This window comes from Mesoplodon densirostris, chromosome 3, assembly GCF_025265405.1.
Source record: "Mesoplodon densirostris isolate mMesDen1 chromosome 3, mMesDen1 primary haplotype, whole genome shotgun sequence".
NCBI lineage: Eukaryota > Metazoa > Chordata > Mammalia > Artiodactyla > Ziphiidae > Mesoplodon > Mesoplodon densirostris.
Genome location: NC_082663.1, coordinates 104,351,029 through 104,377,236, shown reverse-complemented (window position 1 = coordinate 104,377,236; position 26,208 = coordinate 104,351,029). Strand labels below are relative to the sequence as shown.

The following is a 26,208-nucleotide window of genomic DNA, read 5'->3' as shown; positions in this document are numbered from 1 at the left end:
TTAATCAGGTAAGATGTTTAAAAAGCAAGTCTAGAAGTCAGAGATAATCAAAGCAGCAGAGCAGTTCTCCTGTTGACCTTAAAGACACAAACTACTATGTTGTGGAAGAGGGCCACATGCCAAGAAATGGTGGGCAGGCCCTAGGAACTGAGAGCCTCATCACACAGCCATGAGGAACTGAATTCTAGAAATAACCAGTGAGCTTGGAAAAGGACTCAGAGGCTCAGAAAAGATTGCAGTCCAAGCTTACACCTTGATTTAAGCCTGGAAAGACCCTCAACAAAGGACAAAGCTAAGCTATGCCTGGACTCATGACCAGTAGAAATTGGGAGATAATAAAGTCTCTTATTCTATGTCACTAATTACTAAATAAATCATTATGCAACAACACAAAATAATACAAACTCCAAATATAAAGTCTAAATACACAGAAATCACCTGTATTTTATTTTTAGAACTAACAGATTCCCAATAAAATAACATATAATAGGGGATCATTTTATCTTAACATTGTATCTATTTATTCGTTATGAGGAAATGAACAACTTCCATCTTAAATGTCTCAGTTTTACTTACGAGTATTTTTTGTTTTGTTTTGTGTAATGATTTTAGAAAGGAAAAAAACTTTCTAAAATATACTAAAACCTTCCCATCCTTTTTAAAATAAAGAGTATGGAAAACATAATTTCACTCTGTTGTTTATCATTTTGCATAATAATTATTGTATGGGCAAAACAAAACATTGAACTAGAAGCCAGGATAACTAGGTTCTTAGTTTGGCTTAATACTAACTATTCAACCTCTCAAGCAGACTTCAGTTTATCTATATTAGTAGTTTAGATAAGACCAGTTTTTCTAAAATGTGAGTATGAGAAAGGCAGCAGAATAGCTGAAGATAGGAAGTTAAGACAATATAATCATGATAGGGGTAGGGGAAGGAAGGAGACAAGTTCAAATTGCATACATGGTCCCCTTCCCAAAAATAGAGATTCTCATACACCCCATGTGTACACATCACCACCCTGTCCCACACCACACCACACACAAACACACTTCCCCCTGCCACTGAGAATCATTATCTCAGCATGAGCCACTCTTACTAGAGCCACTCATATCATATTTGAGTCATATCTACCCCCATTATAAGTAAAAACAGATAAAACGCTTAGAAATAGTGGATGACAGACTCTAACATTTATTCAACTCTGAAATACTGATTTTAGTATGCTATATACATCAAGAGCCTAGAGATGCAATTAAGACTTACCAATAGCTCTCAGCTACTAAGTTTTTAAAAAAGTATGTCTACAATGCTTTCCCCCCCTCTATTCCACTGAAAGTGCTAACTTTTATGCTCTTAATTTAGCAATCTCTTAATAACCCATTTCCACTCTTTAGTTTGTTGCTTCTTGGTCATAAAGATGTTCACCGAACTCAGGAGGAGAATGGATAAACACAGTGAGAGCTTCAACGGGACTGAAATATAGGAAAGTACCAAAGAGGTTATAACTCAACTGAAAAACAGACTAGAGGAGTTCAACAGTAGACTGGATGAAGTAAAAGAATGCATCAGTGAGCTGCAAGACAAAACAACTGAACTCATCCAGACAGAGAAGCAAAATGAAAAGGAGAATTTTAAAAAGTGAAATTAATTTAAGAAACCATTGAGACAGCATCAAGCAAAATAACATTTGCATTATATGGATCCCAGAAGAAGAAGAGAGAAAAGGGGGCCAAAAAAACTATCTGAAGAAATATGGCCAAAAATTTCTTTAATCTGGGGAAGGAAACAAATATCCAAGTCCAGGAATCCCAGAGAGCTTCAAAAAAGGTTAACCCAAATAGACATACACCAAGACACATTATAATTAAAATGGTATAAGTTAAGGATAAAGAGAGGATCCTAAAAGCAGCGAGAGAAAACCAACTTGTTACATACAAAGTAAACTCCATAAGACTATCAGCAGATTTTTCAGCAGAAACTTTACAGGCCAGTAGTGAGTGGCATAACCTATTCAAAGTGCTAAAAGGAAAAAACTCCCAACAAAGAATTCTCCACCTAGCAAATTTATCATTCAGAATTGAAGAACAGATCAAGAGTTTCCCAGATAAACAAAAGCTTAAAGGAGTTCGTCACCACAAAACTGGCCCTACAAGAAATATTTAAGAGATTTCTTAAGCTGAAAAGAAAAAGCACTAATTAATAATAAGAAAACATATGCAAGTAAAAAATCTTTCTGGAAAAGATAAATATATAATAAAGGTAGTGCATCAATCACTTATAAAGCAAACATGCTGGTTTAAAGACAAGAAGTAGTAAACAAATTAAATTCCAATAGTTAGTTAAGGAATGCATAAAATAAAGAGGTAAAATGTGTCATCAAAAGTATAAAACATTGGGGCAGGGGGCTGGAGTAGTAAAAAGATAAAGCTTTGGAACGTGTTCAAATTTAATTTGCTACCAGCTTAAAAGAGGCTACTATTTACATAGGATGTTATATATGAACCTCACAGTAACCACAGGGAAAAAAACTTATAGTAAATACACAAAAGAAAATGGAAAGAAATTTAAATATAACACTGAAGAAAACCACCAAAACACAAAGGAAGAGGGAAAGAGAAGAAAGGAACAGAGAGGAACTACAAAAACAACAAGAAAACAATTAACAAAATGATAAGTACATACTTATCAATAACTACTTCAAATGGTCTAAAATAGCCAAGAAAAAGACAGTTGAGGGACTGTTTGAATTAAAAAAAAAAAAAAGCAGATCCATCTATATGCTGCCTACACAAGACTTACTTCAGGAGAAAGGACTCACACAGACTGAAAGTGAAGGAATGGAAAAAATTTCAATGCAAATGTAAATAAAAAGAAAGCTGGAGTAGCTATGCTCATATCAAACAAAACAGACTTTAAAACAAAGACTATATTAAAAGACAACGAAGGGCAAACATAATGATAAAGGTGTCAATCCAGCAAGAAGATATAACATTTATAAATGCATATGCATCCAGTAGAGGAGCACTAAGATATACAACACAAATATTAACAGACTTAAAAGGAGAAATTGAAAGCAAAACAATAATAGCAGAGGACTTTAACACCCTACTTACATCAATTGATAGATCATCCAGAAAAAAAATCAAAAAGAAAACATCAAACTTAAATCACACATTAGATCACACGGACTTAACATATAGAACATTCCATCCAAAAGCACCAAAATATACATTCTTCTCAAGTGCACATGAAACATTCTCCAGGATAGATCATACATTAGGTCACAAAAAAAGTCTCAATATAAATTCAGAAAGGCTGAAATCATATCAAGCATATTCTCTGGCCACAATACTATGAAACTAAATATCAATCACAAAAAGAAAATACTAAAAACCACAGAAATGTGGAAATTAAACAACATGCTACCAAACAACCAATAGGTCACTAAAGAAATCAAAAAAATACCTAGAGACAAATGAAAGCAGAGATACAATGCACCAAAATCCATGAGATGCAGCAAAAGCAGTTCAAAGAAGAAAGACCGTAGCAATATGGGTCTACCTCAAGAAACGAGAAAAATCCAAAATAAATAATCTAAATTTACACATAAAGGAAACATAAAAAGAATAAATAAAGCTCCACATTCGAAGAAAGGAAATAATAAAGATCTGAGTGGAAATAAATGAAACAGACATTTAAAAAACAACAGAAAGGATCAATGAAACTAAGAGCTAGTTCTTTGAAAAGATAACCAAAATTGATAAATCGTTAGCTAGACTAACCCCCAAAAAAAAGAAAAAGAGGGGACTCAAACAAATAAAATCAGAATGAAAGAGGAGAAATTACAACTGATACCACAGAAATACAAAATATCATAAGGGACTACTATGAACAATTCTATGCCAACAAATTAGACAACCTAGAAAAAATGGAAATTTCCTAGAAACATCCAAGCTTCCAAGACTGAATCATGAAGAAATAGAAAAGTTGAATAGAACAATTACTAAAGGAGACTGAAACTGTAATCAAAAGCTCCCAACAAACGGAAGTCTAGGATCAGATCGCTTCACTGGCAAATTATACAAAACATTCATAGAATACCAATCCTTGTCAAACTCCTTCTCAAACTCTTCCAAAAAATTAAAGAGGAAGAAAACCTTCCAAACACATCTTATGAAGCCAGCATTACCCTGATACCAAAACCAGACAAGGACACCATAAAAGAAAATTACAGGCCAATATCCTTGATGAACAAAGATGCAAAAACCCTCAACAAAATATGAGCAAACCAAATCAAGCAATACATTAAAAGAATCACACACCATGATCAAGTGGAATTTATTCCAAGGATGCAAGCATGTTCAACATCTGCAAATCAATCAACATGATACCATATATTAACAAAATAAAGGATAAAAATCACATGATCATCTCAATAGATGCAGAAAAAGCATTTGACAAAATTCAACATCCATTTATGATAAAAATTCTCAACCAAGTGGGTATGGAGTGAACATACCTCAACCTCATAAAGGCCATATATGACAAAGCCACAGCCAACATCATACTCAATGATGATCAGGAATAAGAGACGGATACCCACTCTCACCACTTCTATTCAACACAGTACTGGAAATCCTAGCCATAGCAATTAGGCAAGAAAAATTAATAAAAGTGATACAAATCAGAAAGAAAGAAGTAAAACTGTCACTATTTGCAGATGACATGATACTATATATACAAAGTTCTAATGATGCCACAAATAAAACGTGTTCAAACAAATAAATGAATTCAGTAAAGTCACAGGATACAAAATCAATATACTGAAGTCTGTGGTTTTTCTATACACTAAGAATGAACTATCAGAAACAGAAATTAAGGAAATCCTATTTACCACTACATAAAAAAGAATAAAATACCTAGCAATAAATTTAACCAAGGAGGTGAAAGACCTATACACTGAAAACTTTAAGACACTGATGAAAGAAATCAAAGAAGACACAAATGAATGGAAAGATATTTCATGCTTATGGACTGAAAGAATTTATATTGTTAGAATGCCTATACTACCCAAAGCAATCTATAGATTCAATGCAATTCCTATCAAAATTCCAAAGGCGTATTTCACATGACTGAAACAATCTTAAAATTTGTATGGAACCACAAAAGACACCAAATAGCCAAAACAATCTTGAGAAAGAAGAACAAAGCTGGAGGTTATCATGTTCCCTGATTTCAAACTACAGCAAACCTTTAAACAGCACATGCTTAAAATGCACTTACCCACAGACTTTTTTCAATAATAAACACTAGATAGAGTACTACAGAATCCGAGGTTGGTTTAATCCAAGGATGCAGAACCATGGATATGGAGGAACTGTGTATACCAAGGGCCAACTATAAGTTATACATGAATTTGCAACTGCATAGAGAGTGGCAACCCTAACCTCCATAATGTTCAAGGGTAAACTGTACACTACAAAGCTGCAGTAATCAAAACAGTATGGAACTCACACAAAAACAGACACACAGATCAATAGAACAGAACTGAGAGTCCAGAAATAAAACCACAAATATATGGGCAATTAATTGACAACATAGGAGCAAAGAACATACATGGAGAAAGAACAGTCTCTTCAATAAATGGTGCTGGGAAAACTGGACAGCTACAGCCAAAAGAATCAAACTAGACCACTATCTCACACCACGCACAAAAATTAACTCAAAATGGATTAAAGACTTGAATGTAAGACCTGAAACCATAAGACTCCTAGAAGAAAACATAGGAGGTAACTTCATTTATATGCGTCTTAGAGATATTTTTGTGGATCTAATTCCAAAAGCAAGGGAAACAAAAGCAAAAATGAACAAATGGGACTACATCAAACTAAAAAGTTTCTGCACAGTGAAGGAAACCATCATCAAAACGAAAAGGCAAGCTACTGAATGGGAGAAGATATTTGTAAATCCAATAAGGGATTATTATCCAAAATACATAAAGATCCCATACAACTCAAAAACAAACAAGCTGATTAAAAAATGGACAGTTTTTAATGAATAGACATTTTTCTAAAGAAGACATACAGATGGCCAAAAGGTACATAAAAAGATGTTCAACATCACTAATTATGAGGGAAATGCAAATCAAAACCACAATGAGAGATCACCTCACATCTGTCAAAATGGCTATTAGCAAAAAGAAAAAAATTATAAATATTAGAGAAGATGTGGAGAAAAGGAAACCCTTGTACACTGTTGGTGGGACTGAAAATTGGTGCAGCCACCATGGAAAACAGTATAGAGATTCCTCCAAAAATTAAGAATAGAACTACCATCTGACCCAGCTATTCTACTTCTAGGTATTATCTGAAGAACACAAAGACAATTTGAAAAGATATATGAACCCCTACGTTTATTGCAGCATTATTTACAACGGCCAACATATAGAAATAACCTAAGTGTCCATGGGTGCATGAATGGATAAAGAAAATGTGGTACATATACACAAAGGAAAACTACTCCACCACAAAAAAAGAATTAAATCCAATCCTGCCATTTGCGGCAACATGGATGGACCCTGAAAGTTTTATGTTAAGTGACATAAGTTAAGAAAGACAAATACCGTAAAATTTCACTCATGTGTGGAACGTAAAAAAACAAATGAACAAACAAAATAAAATAAAAACAAACTCATAGATACAGAGATCAGATTAGTGTTTACCAAAGGGAAAGGGAGTTGGGTGGAATGGGTGAAATGGGTAAAGGGGGTCAGCTGTATGGTGATGGATGGTAACTAGAAATGTGCTGATGATCACTTTGTACTGTCTACAGGCTTATTTAGGAAATATTTTGGGTTCAGTTCCAGACCACCACAATAAAGGGAATACCAAAATAAAGTCAGATGAATTTTTTGGTTTCCTGGTGCATACAAAGTTATGTTTACACTATACTGTAGTCTATTAAGTGTACAGTAGCATTGCCTAAAAATACCATGTACATACCTTAAAAACACTTTATGGCTAAAAATGCTAACCATCATCTGACCCTTCAGTGAGGCATAGTAGTAACATCAAAGATCACTGATCACAGATCACCATAACAAATGTAATAATAATGGAAAAGTTTGAAATACTGTGAAGATTACCAAAATGTGACACAGAGACAAGGTGTGAGCAGATGCTGTTGGAAAAATGGTATCGAAGATTTGCTCACTGTAGGGTTGCCACAAACTTTCAATTTGTTAAAAAAAAAAAAATGTGAAGCACAATAAAGCAAAGCACAATGAAACAAGGTACGCCTGTACAGATGTCAAATTATAATGCTGCACACCTGAAACTTACATAACTTAAAAATATTATTCTGGGACTACAAAGAAAAACTTGAATTGGAAAAAGATTTAGACCACATATATTTAGTCCAAGTATTAACTATAACTGAGCAAGTATTTCTCAAACACTCTCCCTAATATTTAAAGTTACAGAGCCTTACTTCTACTCTTAACTATTAACTTCATTTTGGATCTACTCGGAATTAAGCAAAGTAGAGTTGACCCTTGAAAAACACAGGAGTTAGGGGCACTGACACTCCATGCAGTCAAAAATCCATGTATAACTTATAGTCAGCCCTCTATATACATATTTCAGTTCCTCCGTGTCTGAGGTTCCAGATCCTTGGATTCAACCAACCTTATATTGTATAGTACTGTAGTATTTACTATTGAAAAAAATCCATGTATAAGTGGACCCACACTGTTCAAACCCACATTGTTCAAAGGTCAACTGTGTACTATTCAGACTCTGTCACCTTATAAAATAATTTTGGCTTCCTCTCCCTTCCTACCATACGTCCTTAACAGAAGAAATGGATCCATTCTAAGGCTCAGATTTACTCTACCTTACTGTTTGAGCTTTTCTAAGGCTGCATTTCAAATTTTTCTACCACAGTTCTGTTATCCAAATTGCCAACTTTTCCTTTTACCCAACCTTCAAGTCTCCTCCTTTCAAACTTACCTATTAAGCATAGCTCAAAATTCATAATTATTCACACAGAATTTCTCAGAGTTGAAGAGAGGTAAGCATAAGTAAATCTGCTCTGCTCTATTTCATATAAGCCAACTCACTGTTGAGAGAATTACTGTGTACCTAACATGTACATTCAATAAAGCTATACACATAATATAACTTTGGGTTTCTAAAATAACACCAAGAAAAAGATCAATAAAGGGACAAATGAGAACTGCTTCAATTTTCTCCAAAACTTCCTTTCTTTAATGGTTTCAAAGTGTCTCAAAAACATCTATCTCTACCTTACCCAACATGGCTAAATTCCATAAACAGCATTACATTTCACTGAGTCAATTAAACAGACATTTAGTCTCCAATCAGAATAAAAATACCTCAGCTTTATCACACAACATAATTTTACCTTAAAACATGACTCAGCACAGATCTGTGGTGAAAAAAAAGACGATTTCACTCTGACTCTTCGAGATACATACTGTTTTATGAGTCAATGAATGCAAAAACTTCTTACATAACTACTAATGTATTTCAACACATATTTTATCATTGAAGTATAGTATCAAGAGTCATATTTTTTTTAAAATCAAGAATATAAAGCAAACACTGTAAAGACCAAACTAAAATTTCATTTCCCAGGACAAGTCTGGGCAGTTTTCTAACACTGAGCAAACAAATTAAATTGTTATGAGTTAGGAAAAGTTGCAACTAACAAACAGGGGCTGAGGAGTACCCTAAGCAAACACCGAACAAAACCATATCAATATAAATATGATACAGAAGAAAGAGAGTTTTTGAAAGTGGGAGAGGTGAAGGACAAGAGGGCAAGAAAGAAGAGACAGGCTCAGAAAGAAGGCTGAGAACAAAGAGCAATGAATGTTTTAAGTTACTAGCTGTGTCTCTTGATCAAAGTTTTTGGCTACTGAACTGCACGAATGCAATCCAACTCATGGGCAAAAGCAAGCTTTTTTATTTGTTCTTACACCCAGTGAATTTTCAACTATAAACTTTTACTCCACCCAATTCCAATTGTCCTAAGAGTATTTTTGAGACTACTATAAAAAGTCATTGATGGAGTTGATGAAAGTTAGTCTGATAGCTTCAAACATCACTAATTTTCAGTGATGCTTATCAGCATCCCCAATATTCAAGACAAGTATATTTTTTCCCAAGAAAAGCTCAAGAATGGGCAAGAATACAAAATTCACACATTATATGAAAATACAATCTCACCATCACTCTCCCAAAATTAATTTAACACTTCATTTTATATTTCAGCATTCCACTTAAGTCACAAAACAACATTAATTAATTAAAGTCACAAAATAACACTTGGAGGTCTAATACTGTCAATACTGCTTGGTACTTCAGTTCCTTATAGGTGGGCAACAGTTAAGCATGTTATTAAAAGAAATATTGTCATGATGTTTCTTTCCATTTTCAGGTCCAGTATTATTCATGTAGGAAGGATTAGAACAACAGTATTAACATTCTTAACAGGAAATTTAAACTCTACAGATTTGATCAAGAAAAACTAAAATCTGGGACTTCCCTGGTGGTCCAGTGGTTAAGGATCCATCTTGCAACGTAGGGGACACTGTCGATCCCTGGTCGGGGAACAAAGATCCCATAAGCTGTGGGGCAACTAAGCCCGTACACCACAGTTAGAGAGCCCAAGTGTCACACTACAGAGCCCATGTACTATGGAGCCCATGCGCCACAACTAGAGGGAAGCCTGCACACCGCAACGAAAGACCCCATGTGCTGCAACTAAGACCATTAAAAAAAAAAGAAAGAAAAACTAAAATCTGATTGGAAATACTAAGTACAGAATTATCACATAGGCTACGTTCTTTTCCAAGGAAGTTTTGCTTTCAGGCATTCTTAACCTTTAGCACAAATGCTTATACTTCTAGCTCAGCAGTTCTCAACACACGGTCTGGAGACACTTAGGGACAGGAGTAGGTGGTCCATGAGACTCTTTCAGGAGGGCAGTGACATCAAAATTATTTTTATAACACCAAGATGTTATTTACCTTTTTCACTCTCATTCTCTCACAAGTGAAAGCCAAGTTTTCCAGAGGCTACGTGAATGTGATATGGCAATGGATTGATGGCAGAATCCATTGTTTTTTTATTAAGCCAGACATTAACGAGATGTGCACAACATGTAAAACAAGGCCACTTTTCTCAAATTTGGAAAATAGCATTAGTTGTGATTTTAAAATACTATTGTTGTTATTTTAAAATGAATACAGCAATATTTTTATATTTGTTTTAATTTCTCATATGATAAATATCAATACCTATAACCCACAATAACAAAAGCCCTCTGGGATCCTCAAAAAGTTTTAGTAGTCTAAAAGGATCATGAGACCCAAAAGTTTGAGAATTACTGTTCTGTCTGATTAGGAAGCCCTGATATGAACAAACAGGTGCAATCAGTTCCAAACTTGGTAACAGTCATTCCATTAAAATACCACATCACCCACATTTAGTAATATTCTAGCAATTAACCTCAAATAAAAGGAAAAGCCACCCCACTGTAAAACAGAAGAGTCCTTTCAGTGATAATTCTATTTACACATTTAAAAATTAGTCTTAATTTCAAAGAACATTAAAAAGTAACATCACCTACAAACAAGTAATGTTTATTATAATATATGGAATATTGAATAAATATTATATATTATATATTATTCAGTTACTATCCTCTTTAGGCATAAACAGTTAAGAAAAAATGGATTCTCTCTTACCATTTTTACCCCCAATCTGCAAGCTTACAAATCTGTTCTTCTCACAATATGCTTCTTTATATTTAAATCAAAAATAAAAATAAAACATGAAATCATATTATTTTTCATGGCTTTATACTTATGATTACATAGGGAATTACAAAAATGATGCTGTATTTCAGAAAATTAAGTCCTTCATCACCATTTAGTTATACCCTATTCAAAAATAAGGTCTGTTTTTTATGTAAGATTATTGTGTATTAATTAATCACTGAAAATATTAATAGTATAATTACCACACAACATAAACTATCCTAATACCTGGACCATATAAACCAAATTGAAACCACTATCGGTTAACCTTTCTTTCTTATATTGATAATGCATAGCATTCATTAAACACACACGTTCTCCATGAACTACAAATTTAACAGAAAAACTCTGTACACTTCTATCCAACAGTACCAATATACATATTCACATATAAGTTAGTAAAAGTTTAGCAATGCATAACTTATAGAAATTCCCATACAGAAAGGCCTCTAAAAAGAGGTAGAAATATTACATTCACTTAAGAGGTCTTCTAAATGCATTTAAGCTAATACAGAAAAAAGGAAGTCTAAGAAGCTGCTACATAAACTGTTGGTTATTTAGGCTGAAATAAGTCTACACTAACCACCACCTCACCTGTATAGTATTCTTCATTATTTCTGTTAATACCAAAATATAACAGGTAATGTTCTAATTATTTTATTCACTTAACTTCCATGGTTTTGACAATATTTTCTTTCTTTTTTCTCAAAAAGACACTTATAAGATATATAGAAAGAACAGAATTTCTTAAATTCTTTTTTTTTTTTTTTTTTTTTTTTTTTGCGATATGCAGGCCTCTCACTGCCGTGGCCTCTCCCGTTGCGGAGCACAGACTCTGGACACGCAGGCTCAGCGGCCATGGCTCACGGGCCCAGCCACTCCGCGGCATGTGGGATCTTCCCAGACCGGGGCACGAACCCATGTCCCCTGCATCGGCAGGCAGACTCTCAACCACTGCGCCACCAGGGAAGCCCGAATTTCTTAAATTCTTAAAACATGGTCAGAGAAACTCTAATCTGCCAACTTAATGAATAAATTTTAGAAATTATTTAATGCATATACCCAAGTTTAAAAGGCTTATACTATTACCTACAACCTTTCTCAAAAGTGAACAGTATGATAAAGTGTTCATACAATATGGAACCACCAAAGCCCACTTAGCTAGGAGACAGGGCTAAATACACCAATAAACAAGACATAAACCAAGAAGGCAGAAAGGTCAGTATAAAGAATGAAGAGAAGTTTTTCTAATTCTTAGAAGGCAATACTATGACAAGTGTTAATTTTAGAAACAGCCACTGCTGCTATTATCAAATTATTCTTTAGAACTACACAGTTCAGGCAACATCAAAAAGTCAAGCCATGCTTGCTTCGGCAGCACATATACTAAAATTGGAACGATACAGAGAAGATAAGCATGGCCCCTGCGCAAGGATGACATGCAAATTCGTGAAGCGTTCCATATTTTTATACACAAAAATAAACTCAAAATGGATTAAAGACCTAAATATAAGGCCAGACACCATCAAACTCTTAGAGGAAAACATAGGCAGAACATTCTGTGACATAAACCACAGCAAGATCCTTTTTGACCCACCTCCTAGAGAAATGGAAATAAAAACAAAAATAAGTAAATGGGACCTAATGAAACTTAAAAGCTTTTGCACAGTAAAGGAAACCATAAACAAGACGAAAAGACAACCCTCAGATGGAAGAAAATATTTGCAAATGAAGCAACTGACAAAGGATTAATCTCCAAAATATACAAGCAACTCATGCAGCTCGATATCAAAAAAACAAACAACCCAATCCAAAAATGGGCAGAAGACCTAAATAGACATTTCTCCAAATAAAATATACAGATTGCCAAAAAACACATGAAAGAATGCTCAACATCATTAATCATTAGAGAAATGCAAATCAAAACTACAATGAGATATCATCTCACACCAGTCAGAATGGCCATCATCAAAAAATCTAGAAACAATAAATGCTGGAGAGGGTGTGGAGAAAAGGGAACCCTCTTGCACTGCTGGTGGGAATGTAAATTGATACAGCCACTATGGAGAACAGTATGGGGGTTCCTTAAAAAACTAAAAATAGAACTACCATACGACCCAGCAATCCCACTACTGGGCATATACCCTGAGAAAACCATAATTCAAAAAGAGTCATGTACCAAAATGTTCATTGCAGCTCTATTTACAATAGCCAGGACATGGAAGCAACCTAAGTGTCCATCAACAGATGAATGGATAAAGAAGATGTGGCACATATATACAATGGAATATTACTCAGCCATAAAAAGGAACGAAACTGAGTTATTTGTAGTGAGGTGGATGGTACTCCAATAAAGATGTTAAAAATAAATTTAAAAAAAAAGGCAAGCCACTCGAGAAAAAATTATTTAACAATTTAACATATGCATGGTCTCAAATAGTATATTTAACATCATTTCCATAGTTAGAGATCTTCCAAGAATAGTAATTTATGACAGGAAAAAAAAAAGGTTATTTGACTTTCTGTGATGAAGTATAAGCTGATAAAGAAATTCCAAGGAATAAATGATTGCAAATTAGGTCAATATGGCCTATATAAACCATCTGATGTCAAGGAAATAATTTAAGACACAGAAGCATTATTTGGAATCACAGATCTTCAAAAAACTTTTCCCCATACATTGCAAACTATGTCTCATGCATTTTCATGAAGTATCATATCAACAATTCAACTATACTTTTTTTCAAGTAAATAAAACAAAAACTGAATTAATTCTAATAATTAAAACCTATGCTTCTCTAGAAAGTGATTATTTTTAGGCAGCTGAATTGTACAGTCAGTTAATAACTACCTGCATATGCCCTTGGTTTATCGTTTCTGATCATTTAAAAATTACTCATCACTGACTTTTTTTCCTTCTATTTCTGGATCTCTAAAATTAAATTTACCTAATCATAGGGTGATACAAATGATATTAATTAAAATAAATAAATTTTTGAAATTACATGGTTATGTCTATTTGTCAAAAGTGGAATAAACTCAAAATGTAATAATATCATTTTACATAATACTAATATATCAAACTTTAAACATACGATCACAAAAGCTAAAAAGCTATAGGAAATATTGGAGATTATGTACTGCAACTTCACATCTGATGATAGAAAACAGTCTATTATTCTTATTAAAGAATTTACCATTTCAACCATTTACCAAGGGCCTACAATTGTCAATCACTCTGCTCAGTTTCAAGGATAAAAAGATGATTCTCACTGCCCTCAAAGAGTTCAAATTTTAATGGAGGAGAGAGACATAAGCAAATATAAATATAATATGGTATGATGAAAGAAAAATGAAGATGTATTCAAAATAATTTCAAGTCAAAGAAGAAGCTTTTTCTGGAATGAAACAGATACCAGAAAATGCACTGCAAAAGAGGAGACACTGGGCCTCCCTGGTGGCGCAAGTGGTTGAGAGTCCGCCTGCCGATGCAGGGGATACGGGTTCGTGCCACGGTCTGGGAGGATCCCATATGCCGCGGAGCGGCTGGGCCCTTGAGCCATGGCCGCTGAGCCTGTGCGTCCGGAGCCTGCGCGTCCGGAGCCTGTGCTCCGCAACGGGGAGAGGCCACAGCAGTGAGAGGCCCGCGTATCGCAAAAAAAAAAAAAAAAAAAAAAAAAAATTTATTTATTTTATTTATTTTTGGCTGCATTGGGTCTTCATTGCTGTGCACGGGCTTTCTTTAGTTGTTGAGAGCGGGGGCTACTCTTTGTTGTGCTGGGCGGGCTGCTCATTGTGGTGGCTTCTCTTGTTGCGGAGCACAGGCTCCAGAGAGCAGGCTCAGTAGTTGTGGCGCACGGGCTTAGTTGCTCCGCAGCATGTGGCATCTTCCTGGACCAGGGCTCAAACCCATGTCCCCTGCACTGGCAGGTGAATTCTTAACCACTGCACTACCAGGGAAGCCCAGTATATCTATTTTTAAAGAGAACACTAACAAGCAAGTTGCTACTTAAATGAAACTTACAATATCATAAAAGAATTACAGAGTAAATTACTATGAATGCCCCACTTGTGATTAAGAGCAGTCTGAAAATACAATCCTTTCAAGTAGCAATTCCAAAATCAAATAATTTTTAAGTCACCAGTCTCTCCTCAAAACAATTAAACACTCTTGTTTTTCTATAAAGCTCACGAGTACTCAAAAATGTTTTTAAAATTCGTGATTGATAAAAACACTAACAAGTGACTAAAATTCACATGATTCACATGAAACACTCAAAACTACACACACCTGTCAGAGTTTCAGAGCCACCATAGCACACACCTTCAAGCAATAACACTCATATTTCAATTTATGTAAGTGCTATGCCCTGGAGTACAGGGGAGCACCCTTATATATGCAGACTAAATGGCGGTCCCTGGAGTCGTGGGGCACAACAGCCCTTTGGCATTCAAGTGCTAACAGATGTATGTTCCACTTTATTATTACTATCCCTGACATAAATTTTAAAGTTAAAAAAAGTAAAGAATATAATAATAAAAGTAAGTGCACCATGGTATTCAATTCAATGACTCCCTAAACTCCAAATTAACTTACTCATTCTTATCCAATTAAAGTATTCAATCCTATTTTTCCAAATGATAGTTTTACTACTTAAGTAGATAGATCTCTTATTTTCATCTCCCCAGCATCCAATCTTCCTTCTTCTGGTAACACCTCAATTTCCCATTAGACAACACCTCTCCCCATTCTCAGTCCCTGAACTTCACAGGTAGTGCCTGTGATGAGTTAAGTCTGGGCAATCAAATTCAGTGATTAAATCATTAGACACAAAATAAAACAGTAAGATTCAGTCCTAGAACTTTTGCTGAAATTTTTAGTTAACAGATACTTTTAAAATTGCTAAGCTGGGCTGTTGGTAAGCACCTTTGCCGTCTCATAAGAAGGGCTAATCAGAGAAAAAAGCTTACACACACACAAAAAGGCAGAGAGCATAAAGACAAACTCAAGAATGTCCCTGATGACAGTTATTGCAATGTCTTATAGCTAAGTCCTTTCCCTGAATTTACAGTACATAAGTCAATAAACTCCTTTTTTTTTTTTTCCACTTAGCTTCTTAGGGCTTTCTGTCACTTGCCAGTCATTTACATCTCAGTTGTCAGTGGTAATTTTGATAAGTTTTGATAAGTCCTGATAATTTTGATAAGTCCTGGAGGCCTGTCTGTATCAGACTTAAACATGCATTATAGAACATTATAATGATAAAAACATTATTACAAAATGTCAACTTATTGTCCCCACAATGACTACTCATTTGGAAAGTATGCTCTTAGAAAAAAAAAGGAAGCAAAATTGATAATGTATTAAAAAATGTACAACTCTACCAAGTAGAATGTAAACATGTGCTTACAAAAAAAACACATGAAAAAATTCCATTTTATTAAATCTGGGGAAAGAAAATATCCCTACTTGATAAGAAATTCTATGTATAAAATCATTACAGTTAGAATAGTAGTGAACAGAAAAAGTGGAGTTGAGAGAAACATTAACATAAAGTAAATGCCATGTAAAATGGGAAATTTTCTCATTAAGTTTTTTCCAATGGCACAAAATATCCATTCTCACTTAGATTTAGAGTTTATGTAAAAATATACCTGTATTAATTTCCTATAGCCACTGTTAATTACTACACACCTGTGGCTTAAAATAACAAAAATTTATTTTCTCACAGTTCTGGAGGCCAAACATTTGAAATCAGTTTCAACAGGCTGAATCAAGGAGGTTCTATAGGACAATCCTATACCAGGTTTTCATGGCTGCCAGCATTCCTTGGCTTATGGCTATATCACTCCAATCTTGGCCTCTGTAGCCACTTTGCCTTCTCCTCTTCTGTGTACGTTAATGGTTCTTCTGACTCTCTTTTACAAGGACATTTGTGACTGCATTTAGGGGCCACCCAGATAACCCAGAATAACCTCCTGATCTCAAGATCCTTAACTTAATCATACCTGTGAAGTCTTTACTATAAGGTAACATTTACAGATTCTAGGGATTATGATATGGATATTTTTTATGCAGCCATTTTTCAGCCTACCACCATGTTATAAGTCATTTCAATAACTATAATACCACCAAAAAGGCTAAGCACCTGGAAACTATATGCACCTTATATTCTCAAATTAAATTTTTTTACAATGTTCTCTATTTATATTAGTACCAGCACAAAAAGCTCCAAAAATGTCATATTTAGAATAAAAAGGGAAGACTCTAGTAAGAAAATATCTACTAAGCATTGCCTTAAGAAGTGATTAATATTAACTAAATTTAACATACTATTCTTTGAAACTACAGAGTTATTATCATGACAATCTGTTTTATTACAAATTTAAAAATTAATATAAGACTTTACCTCCAGATCCTAACTGCTTGTAGAATCTGTACTCCAAATGTAGTTGTGGTGCTCTGGATTTCATGGGCTCCTAATTAAAAAAAAACAAGCATTAACAAAAAATATTTAAGTTATTAAAATATCACTAGGCCCCAATTCCGAATTTATAAATCTTGGTGTCAACTCTTTTTTTTGGTATTCCAAGCATTGTTCCTTGTAATATCTCAAAGTTTTGCCTTGATTAAAATACAATCTGAGACAGAGTAAAACTGTGTTCAACAATTTCCACAAATACATATAGTATCCATACATATGGAAAGACCCACCTCAATAAAGCAAAATAATGTTTAATATTTCAAACATTCAGAAGCATATGAATGCATTAGAAAAGGTCTTTAAAAGCTACATAATAAACCAGTAGTTAACGCAGGAGAGGGATCTAGGTTTGAGTAAGGTCAAAGGTGAATTTTTAATTTCTGTTGATTTTTTTATTAAAGATCAAATATATATTTTTTTAGACAGTAAATATGGTCTATTTTTGCTTTTTTCCAATAAAATACATTTGATCACTTTTTTTTAATACAGCAGGTTCTCATTAGTCATCCATTTTATACACATCAGTGTATACATGTCAATCCCAACAGCCCAGTTCATCACACCACCACCACCACCCCCCGCTGCTTGCCCCCCTTGGTGTGCAAACATTTATTCTCTGTATCTGTGTCTCAATTTCTACCCTGAAAACCGGTTCATCCATACCATTTTTCTAGGTTCCACATATATGCATTAATATATGATATTTGTTTTTCTCTTTCTGACTTACTTCACTCTGTATGACAGTCTCTAGATCCATCCACGTCTCAACAAATGACCCAATTTTGTTCCTTTTATGGCTGAGTAATATTCCATTGTATATATGTACCACTTCTTCTTTATCCATTCGTCTGTTGATGGGCATTTAGGTTGCTTCCATGACCTGGCTATTGTAAATAGTGCTGCAATGAACATTGGGGTGCATGTGCCTTTTTTTTTTTTAACATCTTTATTAGGGTATAATTGCTTTACAATGGTGTGTCAGCTTCTGCTTTATAACAAAGTGAATCAGTTATACATATACATATCTCCCCATATTTCTTCCCTCTTGCATCTCCCTCCCTCCCACCCTCTCGATCCCACCCCTCTAGGTGGCCACAAAGCACCAAGCTGATCTCCCTGTGCTATGCAGCTGCTTCCCCTTAGCTACCTATTTTACATTTGGTACTGTATATATGTCCATGACACTGTCTAACTTTGTCCCAGCTTACCCCTCCCCCTCCACGTATCCTCAAGTCCATTCTCTAGTAGGTCTGCATCTTCCCATCTTGCCCCTAGGTTCTTCTGACCATTTTCTTCTTTTTTTTTTTTAGATTCCATATATATGTGTTAGCATATGGTATTTGTTTTTCTCTTTCTGACTTACTTCACTCTGTATGACAGTCTCTAGGTCCATCCACCTCACTACAAATAACTCAGTTTCGTTCCTTTTTTTGGCTAAGTAATATTCCATTGTATATATGGGCCACATCTTCTTTATCCATTCATCTGTTGATGGACGCTTAGGTTACTTACATGTCCTGGTAAATAGAGCTGCAATGAACATATTGGTACATGACTCCTTTTGAATTATGGTTTTCTCAGGGTATATGCCCAGTAGTGGGATTGCTGGATCATATGGCAATTCTATTTTTATTTTTTAAGGAACCTCCATACTGTTCTCCATAGTGGCTGTATCAATTTACATTCCCACCAACAGTGCAAGAGGAACCTTCATTTTATGATGAAGCCCATTCTAACTGGTGTGAGGTGATACCTCACTGCAGTTTTGATTTGCATTTCTCTAATAATTAGTGATGCTGAGCAGCTTTTCATGTGCTTCTTGGCCATCTGTACGTCTTCATTGGAGAAATGTCTACTTAGGTTTTCTGCCCATTTTTGGATTGGGTTGTTTGTTTTTTTAATATCGAGCTGCATGAGCTGTTTATATATTTGGGAGATTAATCCTTTGTCCATTGATTCGTTTGCAAATATTTTCTCCCATTCTGAGGGTTGTCTTTTCATCTTCTTTATGGTTTCCTTTGCTATGCAAAAGCTTTTAAGTTTCATTAGGTCCCATTTGTTTATTTTTGTTTTTATTTCCATTACTCTAGGAGGTGGATCAAAAAAGATCTTGCTGTGATCTATGTCAAAGAGTGCTCTTCCTATGTTTTCCTCTAAGACTTTTATAGTGTCCGGTCTTACACTTAGGTCTCAAATCCATTTTGAGTTTACTTTTGTGTATGGTGTTAGAGAGCGCTCTAATTTCATTCTTTTACATGTAGCTCTCCAGTTTTCCCAGCACCACTTATTGAAGAGACTGTCTTTTCTCCATTGTATATCCTTGCCTCCTTTGTCATAGATTAGTTGACCATAGGTGCGTAGGTTCACCTCTGAGCTTTCTACCTGTTCCATTGATCTATGTTTCTGTTCTGCCAGTACCATATTGTCTTGATTACTGTAGCTTTGTAGTATAGTCTGAAGTCAGGGAGTCTGATTCCTCCAGCTCTGTTTTTTTTCCCTCAAGACTGCTTTGGCTATTCGGGGTCTTTTGTGTCTCCATACAAATTTTAAGCTTTTTTTGTTCTAGTTCCATAAAAAATGCCATTGGTAATTTGATAGGGATTGCATTGAATCTGTAGATTGCTTTGGGTAGTATACTCATTTTCACAATATTGATTCTTCCAATCCAAGAACATGGTATATCTCTCCACCTGTTGGTATCATCTTTAATTTCTTTCATCAGTGTCTTATAGTTTTCTGCATACAGGTCTTTTGTCTCCCTAGGTAGGTTTATTCCTAGGTATTTTATTCTTTTTGTTGCAATGGTAAATGGGAGTGTTTCCTTAATTTCTCTTTCAGATTTTTCATCATTAGTGTATAGGAATGCCAGAGATATCTGTGCATTTATTTTGTATCCTGCAACTTTACCAAATTCATTGATTAGCTCTAGTCGTTTCCTGGTGGCATCTTTAGGATCCTCTATGTATAATATCATGTCATCTGCAAACAATGACAGTTTTACTTCTTCTTTTCCAATTTGAATTCTTTTTATTTCTTTTTCTTCTCTGACTGCCGAGGCTAGGATTTCCAAAGCTATGTTGAATAATAGTGGTGAGAGGGGACATCCTTTTCCTGTTCCTGATCTTAGAGGAAATGTTTTCAGTTCTTCACCATTGAGAATGATGTTTGCTGTGGGTCTGTCATATATGGCCTTTATTATGTTGAGGTAGGTTCCCTCTATGCCCACTTTCTGGAGAGTTTTTATCATAAATGGGTGTTGAATGTTGTCAAAAGCTTTCTCTGCATCTATTGAGATGATCATATGGTTTTTATTCTTCAATTTGTTAACATGGTGTATCACATTGATTGATTTGAATATATTGAAGAATCCTTGCATCCCTGGGATAAATCCCACTTGGTCATGGTGTATGATCCTTTTAATGTGCTGTTGGATTCTGTTTGCTAGTATTTTGTTGAGGATTTTTGCATATATATTCATCAGTGATATTGGTCTGTAATTTTCTTTTTTTGTAGTATCTTTGTCTGGTTTTGGTATCAGGGTGATGGTGGCCTCATAGAATGAGTTTGGGACTGTTCCTTCGTCCGAAATTTTTTGGAAGAGCTTGAGAATGATGGGTGTTAGCTCTTCTCTAAATGTTTGATAGAATTCACCTGTGAAGCCATCTGGTCCTGGAATTTTGTTTGTTGAAAGATCTTTAATCACAGTTTCTATTTCATTACTTGTGATTGGTCTGTTTATATTTTCTATTTCTTCCTGGTTCAGCCTTGGAAGGCTATACCTTTCTAAGAATTTGTCCATTTCTTCTAGGTTGTCCATTTTATTGGCATAGAGTTCCTTGTAGTAGTGTCTTAGAATGCTTTGTATTTCTGTGGTGTCTGGTGTCACTTCTCCTTTTTCATTTCTAATTTTATTGATTTGAGTCCTCTCCCTCTTTTTCTTGATGAGTGTGGCTAATGGCTTATCAATTTTGTTTATCTTCTCAAAGAACCAGCTTTTACTTTTATTGATCTTTGCTATTGTTTTGTTTCTATTTCATTTATTACTTCTCTGATCTTTATGATTTCTTTCCTTCTGCTAACTTTGGGTTTTGTTTGTTCTTCTCTCTCTAGTTCCTTTAGGTGTAAGGTTAGATTATTTATTTGAGATTTCTCTTGTTTCTTGAGGTAGGCTTGTATAGCTATATACTTCCCTCTTATAACTGCTTTTGCTGCATCCCATAGGTTTTGGATTGTCGTGTTTTAACTGTCATTTGTCTCTAGGTACTGTTTGATTTCCTCTTTGATTTTTTCAGAGATCTCTTTGTTATTTAGTAACGTAGTGTTTAGCCTCCATGTGTTTGTGTTTTTTTATGTTTTTTCCCCTGTAATTCATTTCTAAACTCATAGCATTGTGGTCAGAAAAGATGCTTGATATGATTTCAATTTTCTTAAATTTACTGTGGTTTGATTTGTGACCCAAGATGTGATCTATCCAGGAGAATGTTCTGTGCGCACTTGAGAAGAAAGTGTAATCTGCTGTTTTTGGGTGGAATGTCCTGTAAATATCAATTAGATCTATCTGGTCTATTGTGTCATTTAAAGCTTCTATTTCCTTATTTATTTTCATTTTGGATGATCTGTCCATTGGTGTATGTGAGGTGTTAAAGTCTCCCACTATTACTGTGTTACTGTCGATTTCCTCTTTTACAGCTGTTAGCAGTTGCCTTATGTATTGAGGTGCTCCTATGTTGGGTGCATATGTATTTATAATTGTTATATCTTCTTCTTGGATTGATCCCTTGATCATTATGAAGTGTCCTTCCTTGTCTCTTGTAACATTCTTGGTTTTCAAGTGTATTTTATCTGATATGAGTATTGCTACTCCAGCTTTCTTTTGATTTCCATTTGCATGGAACATCATTTTCCATCCCCTCACTTTCAGTCTGTATGTGTCCCTAGGTCTGAAGTGGGTCTCTTGTAGACAACATATATATGGGTCTTGGTTTTGTATCCATTCAGCAAGCCTGTTTCTTTTGGTTGGAGCATTTAAACCATTCACGTTTAAGGTAATTATCGATATGTATGTTCCTATGACCATTTTCTTAATTGTTTTGGGTTTGTTTTTGTAGGTCTTTTTCTTCCCTTGTGTTTCCCACTTATAGAAGTTTCTTTAGCATTTGTTGTAGAGCTGGTTTTGAGGTGCTGAATTCTTTAGCTATTGCTTGTCTGTAAAGCTTTTGATTTCTCCATCGAATCTGAATGAGATCCTTGCCAGGTAGAGTAGTCTTGGTTGTAGGTTCTTCCCTTTCATCACTTTAAGTATATCATGCCACTCCCTTCTGGCTTGTACAGTTTCTGCTGAGATATCAGTTAACCTTATGGGAGTTCCCTTGTTCGTTATTTGTCGTTTTTCCTTTGCTGCTTTCAATAATTTTTCTGTGTCTTTAATTTTTGCCAGTTTGATTACTATGTGTCTCAGCGTGTTTCTCCTTGGGTTTATCCTGTATGGGACTCTGCACTTCCTGGATTGGGTGGCTATTTCCTTTCCCATGTTAGGGAAGTTTTTGACTATAATCTCTTCAAATATTTTCTCGGGTCCTTTCTCTCTCTCTTCTCCTTCTGCAGCTGCTATAATGCGAATGTTGTTGTGTTTAATGTTGTCCCAGAGGTCTCTTAGGCTGTCTTCATTTCTTTTCGTTCTTTTTTCTTTATTCTGTTCCACAGCAGTGAATTCCACCAATCTGTCTTCCAGGTCACTTATCCATTCTTCTGCCTCAGTTATTCTGCTATTGATTCCTTTTAGTGTAGTTTTCATTTCAGCTATTGTATTGTTAATCTCTGTTTGTTTGTTCTTTAATTCTTCTAGGGCTTTGTTAAACATTTCTTGCATCTTCTCTATCTTTGCCTCCATTCTTTTTCTGAAGTCCTGGATCATCTTCACTATCATTATTCTGAATTCTTTTTTTGGAAGGTTGCCTATCTCCACTTCATTTAGTTATTTTCCTGGGGGTTTATCTTGTTCCTTCATCTGGTACATAGCCCTCTGCCTTTTCATCTTGTCTATCCTTCTGTGAATGTGGTTTTTGTTCCACAGGCTGCAGGATTGTAGTTCTTCTTGCTTCTGCTGTCTGTCCCCTGGTGGATGAGGCTATCTAAGAGGCTTGTGCAGGTTTCCTGATGGGAGGAGGGACTCTCAACTCTTCTATAATGTAATACTCTATTAGTCATCTTTGTCTCCCTAAGGTTAAATCCAGATAGTCAACTTTAAGCACAGCGTAAAATAAATTAATGCCATAAATGTACACAAGGTTAAGTGGCTATTAGATTAACCATTAGGGAAATCTGTGTTTGACTCTTTGTCCCTGAAGAAGAGTATACTGTGAACATTCATGACTAGAATGGTGGCCCTGATTCTATTTCTCCTGTTCCCAGGAATTCACCTCTAAACTATATATTTCTAATGTAAAGAAAAGTAAGAAATTACAGAAAAGTAAGAAAGAACAAAGACAGAGATAGGAAAATTCTGATAGTAACAACAATATATATTTTTTTAATTTTTAGCTGGAGTACAGCTTACAATAAAACACACAGTTCCTAAGTATTAGGCCCATGAGCTTTGTAAATTGTATATATCCCTGCAACCACCAACTCAAGAAACCTTTAGCCTCTAAAGTTTAGAGCATTTCCATCACCCTTCTCTCAGAGATAATCACTTTTGGACTTCTATCACCTTTGGATTTGTTTTGTCCGTAGTTGGATTTCATACAAATGACATTATACAATGTATGTTTTATATGTATGTGTCTGCCTTTTTTCCTTCAACATAATGTTTTTGAGATTTTTACACACACACACAAACACACACACACACACACAGAGAACATAAACAGAAGCAAAATAGATTTAACATATAAGAAATAATAAATGTGTGAAAATATTTGCAGGAAACAAAACTATAACAGAGTAATAACACAGGAAAATTGAACAAGATTCAACAGGAAAGTACAGCAAGGTAACAAAATTTAAACAGAACCAACAAAACTTCAAGAAGTACAAAAAACTACAATAACAAAATTTAAAACTAATCTACCAGCATATTAACACAACAGAAAAGATAATTTGGAAACTGGGAGATAGAAAAATGTCTAAAGAATGAGAAAATTTTGTAGACTGCATGTATATAAAGTATACAAAATGCATTATGAAGGAGGAAAAATAGAAAATATAGGAAAAAGATTAGAGTTCTGGACAATATAATGAGAAGGTCTAATATACATTTGACAAGTCTCGAGAGAAAAGTGAGCAGAGGCAATAACTGAAGAAATAAATGCAAGAACTGATGAAAGATAAACCAGAGATTCAAGAGGAATGTGAATCCCAAACAGAATAACTAAAATATTTATACTAAGATATATCGTAATGAAAGAACCAACGACAAAGACTTCAGATAAAGAACCTGTAAAATCCCAGTGGAACAATTACAATCATAAAGATTATTATAAGAGAAAACAATCAGCTTAGTTCTTGAGAGGCAGAATGGTAGGGTAGAACTCTAGTTAGAAGCACAGGCACTGAAACTAAATTGTATTGGGTTTGAATCCTAAATTCACTACTTACTAGCTGTTGTAGAGACTTTGGCAAGTTACTTAATCTTTTTGTACTTTTCAATTCCCTCATCTACGAAAGAGGGATAGAATATTCTTTCTCATTTTGTTTATATATACATATATATGACTTAAAATTGCTCCTGCCACATAGTGGAATTCTTCAGTTAACTATATAAAAGTATATAACCATAAGATATAATGAAAGATGCCCACTCAGGCAATCACAAGTAAAATTAAATACATAACTTATTCAGTCACTAATATTCCCTAGGTAAAAACAGAAACCCAGATCTAACTTAGTTGAGTCAGTTCAACTTGATTCCAATACTTTACTAGCAGTAAAATTTTATTGTGCCACCATATAACAAAAGTCACCTCACCACAGGATGAATTTTTCATTATTCATGAACAACGGGTTACTATATAACTACAAACAACAAGATATGAGGGTGGTAGCTGAGGTCAAATTTAACAAATTAAACAAACTTGAAACAAACTATAAATATGAACTAGGGTAACATTAAATAAATGTGAAAACCTTTATAGGAGATAACAGAGCTAAAAGTAGTCACTGAAGTTTGCTCTCTGAACACCACTGTCAACAAGTAACGCCTTTATTTGTACCAACGTACAAAAATAAGATAGCACTGAAGGTATACAGACATAACATTTTCAAGTGGTTACTTTTTAGGCAAGTTCTGAACAAAATTATATTATCGTCTATAAACAGAGACAATAGATACAAACATAAGATACAAAAATATATATAAGGACACTTTATATATATATAATACACACACACACACACACACACACACACATATTTAGTGAACTAAGTACCAAACCACGGTCCAACAGTTTATGTGAAAAATTTTCTGCCCTGCCAATATATTTTTTGGATGAATCTGAGGCAAGCATGACTCTATACCATACTTCAACCGCAAAATACCACAAAGAGATCCAAAAATATTCCCAGGTCTCCCAAAGAATACTGAATAACCACAATTATTATATGTAGTCCTGATCACTGTGCTTTAAAAAGGGATAAATCAGAGCAGAGAAAGAATGTCTGCCCACCAAAAAAAAGAAGAAAAATAAGGGGATAGTGATATGGCATGAAGGTAAACTAAAAAAATGTGACTTATGTGTGTATACATAAGAAGGCTAAAAGATGACGTAATACATGTTTACTAAGGCATCAAAGATGTCAACAGGGTAAACAAGTTCCAAATCTGAAAATAACAGGACCTAAGGGTCACCAGTTAATGACTGAAATGGACAAGTAAA

General features: G+C 34.7%; 1 protein-coding gene and 1 non-coding gene across 7 annotated transcripts in view; one reads left to right on the top strand and one right to left on the bottom strand.

Annotated features, from left to right (window-relative positions):
* CSNK1G3 (casein kinase 1 gamma 3) overlaps nucleotides 1-26,208 on the bottom strand; it is a 124,395-nt gene that overhangs the window by 49,697 nt on the left and 48,490 nt on the right. For all 6 annotated transcript variants that reach the window (XM_060093291.1, XM_060093288.1, XM_060093292.1 and 3 more), the window contains exon 4: nucleotides 17,261-17,330. In XM_060093291.1, coding sequence (XP_059949274.1) covers nucleotides 17,261-17,330 — 70 coding nt within the window. The remainder of the gene's footprint in view (nucleotides 1-17,260; nucleotides 17,331-26,208) is intronic.
* LOC132487331 (U6 spliceosomal RNA) lies at nucleotides 12,213-12,319 on the top strand. The gene has a single exon (XR_009531613.1). It is a non-coding gene; the product is annotated as a U6 spliceosomal RNA (small nuclear RNA).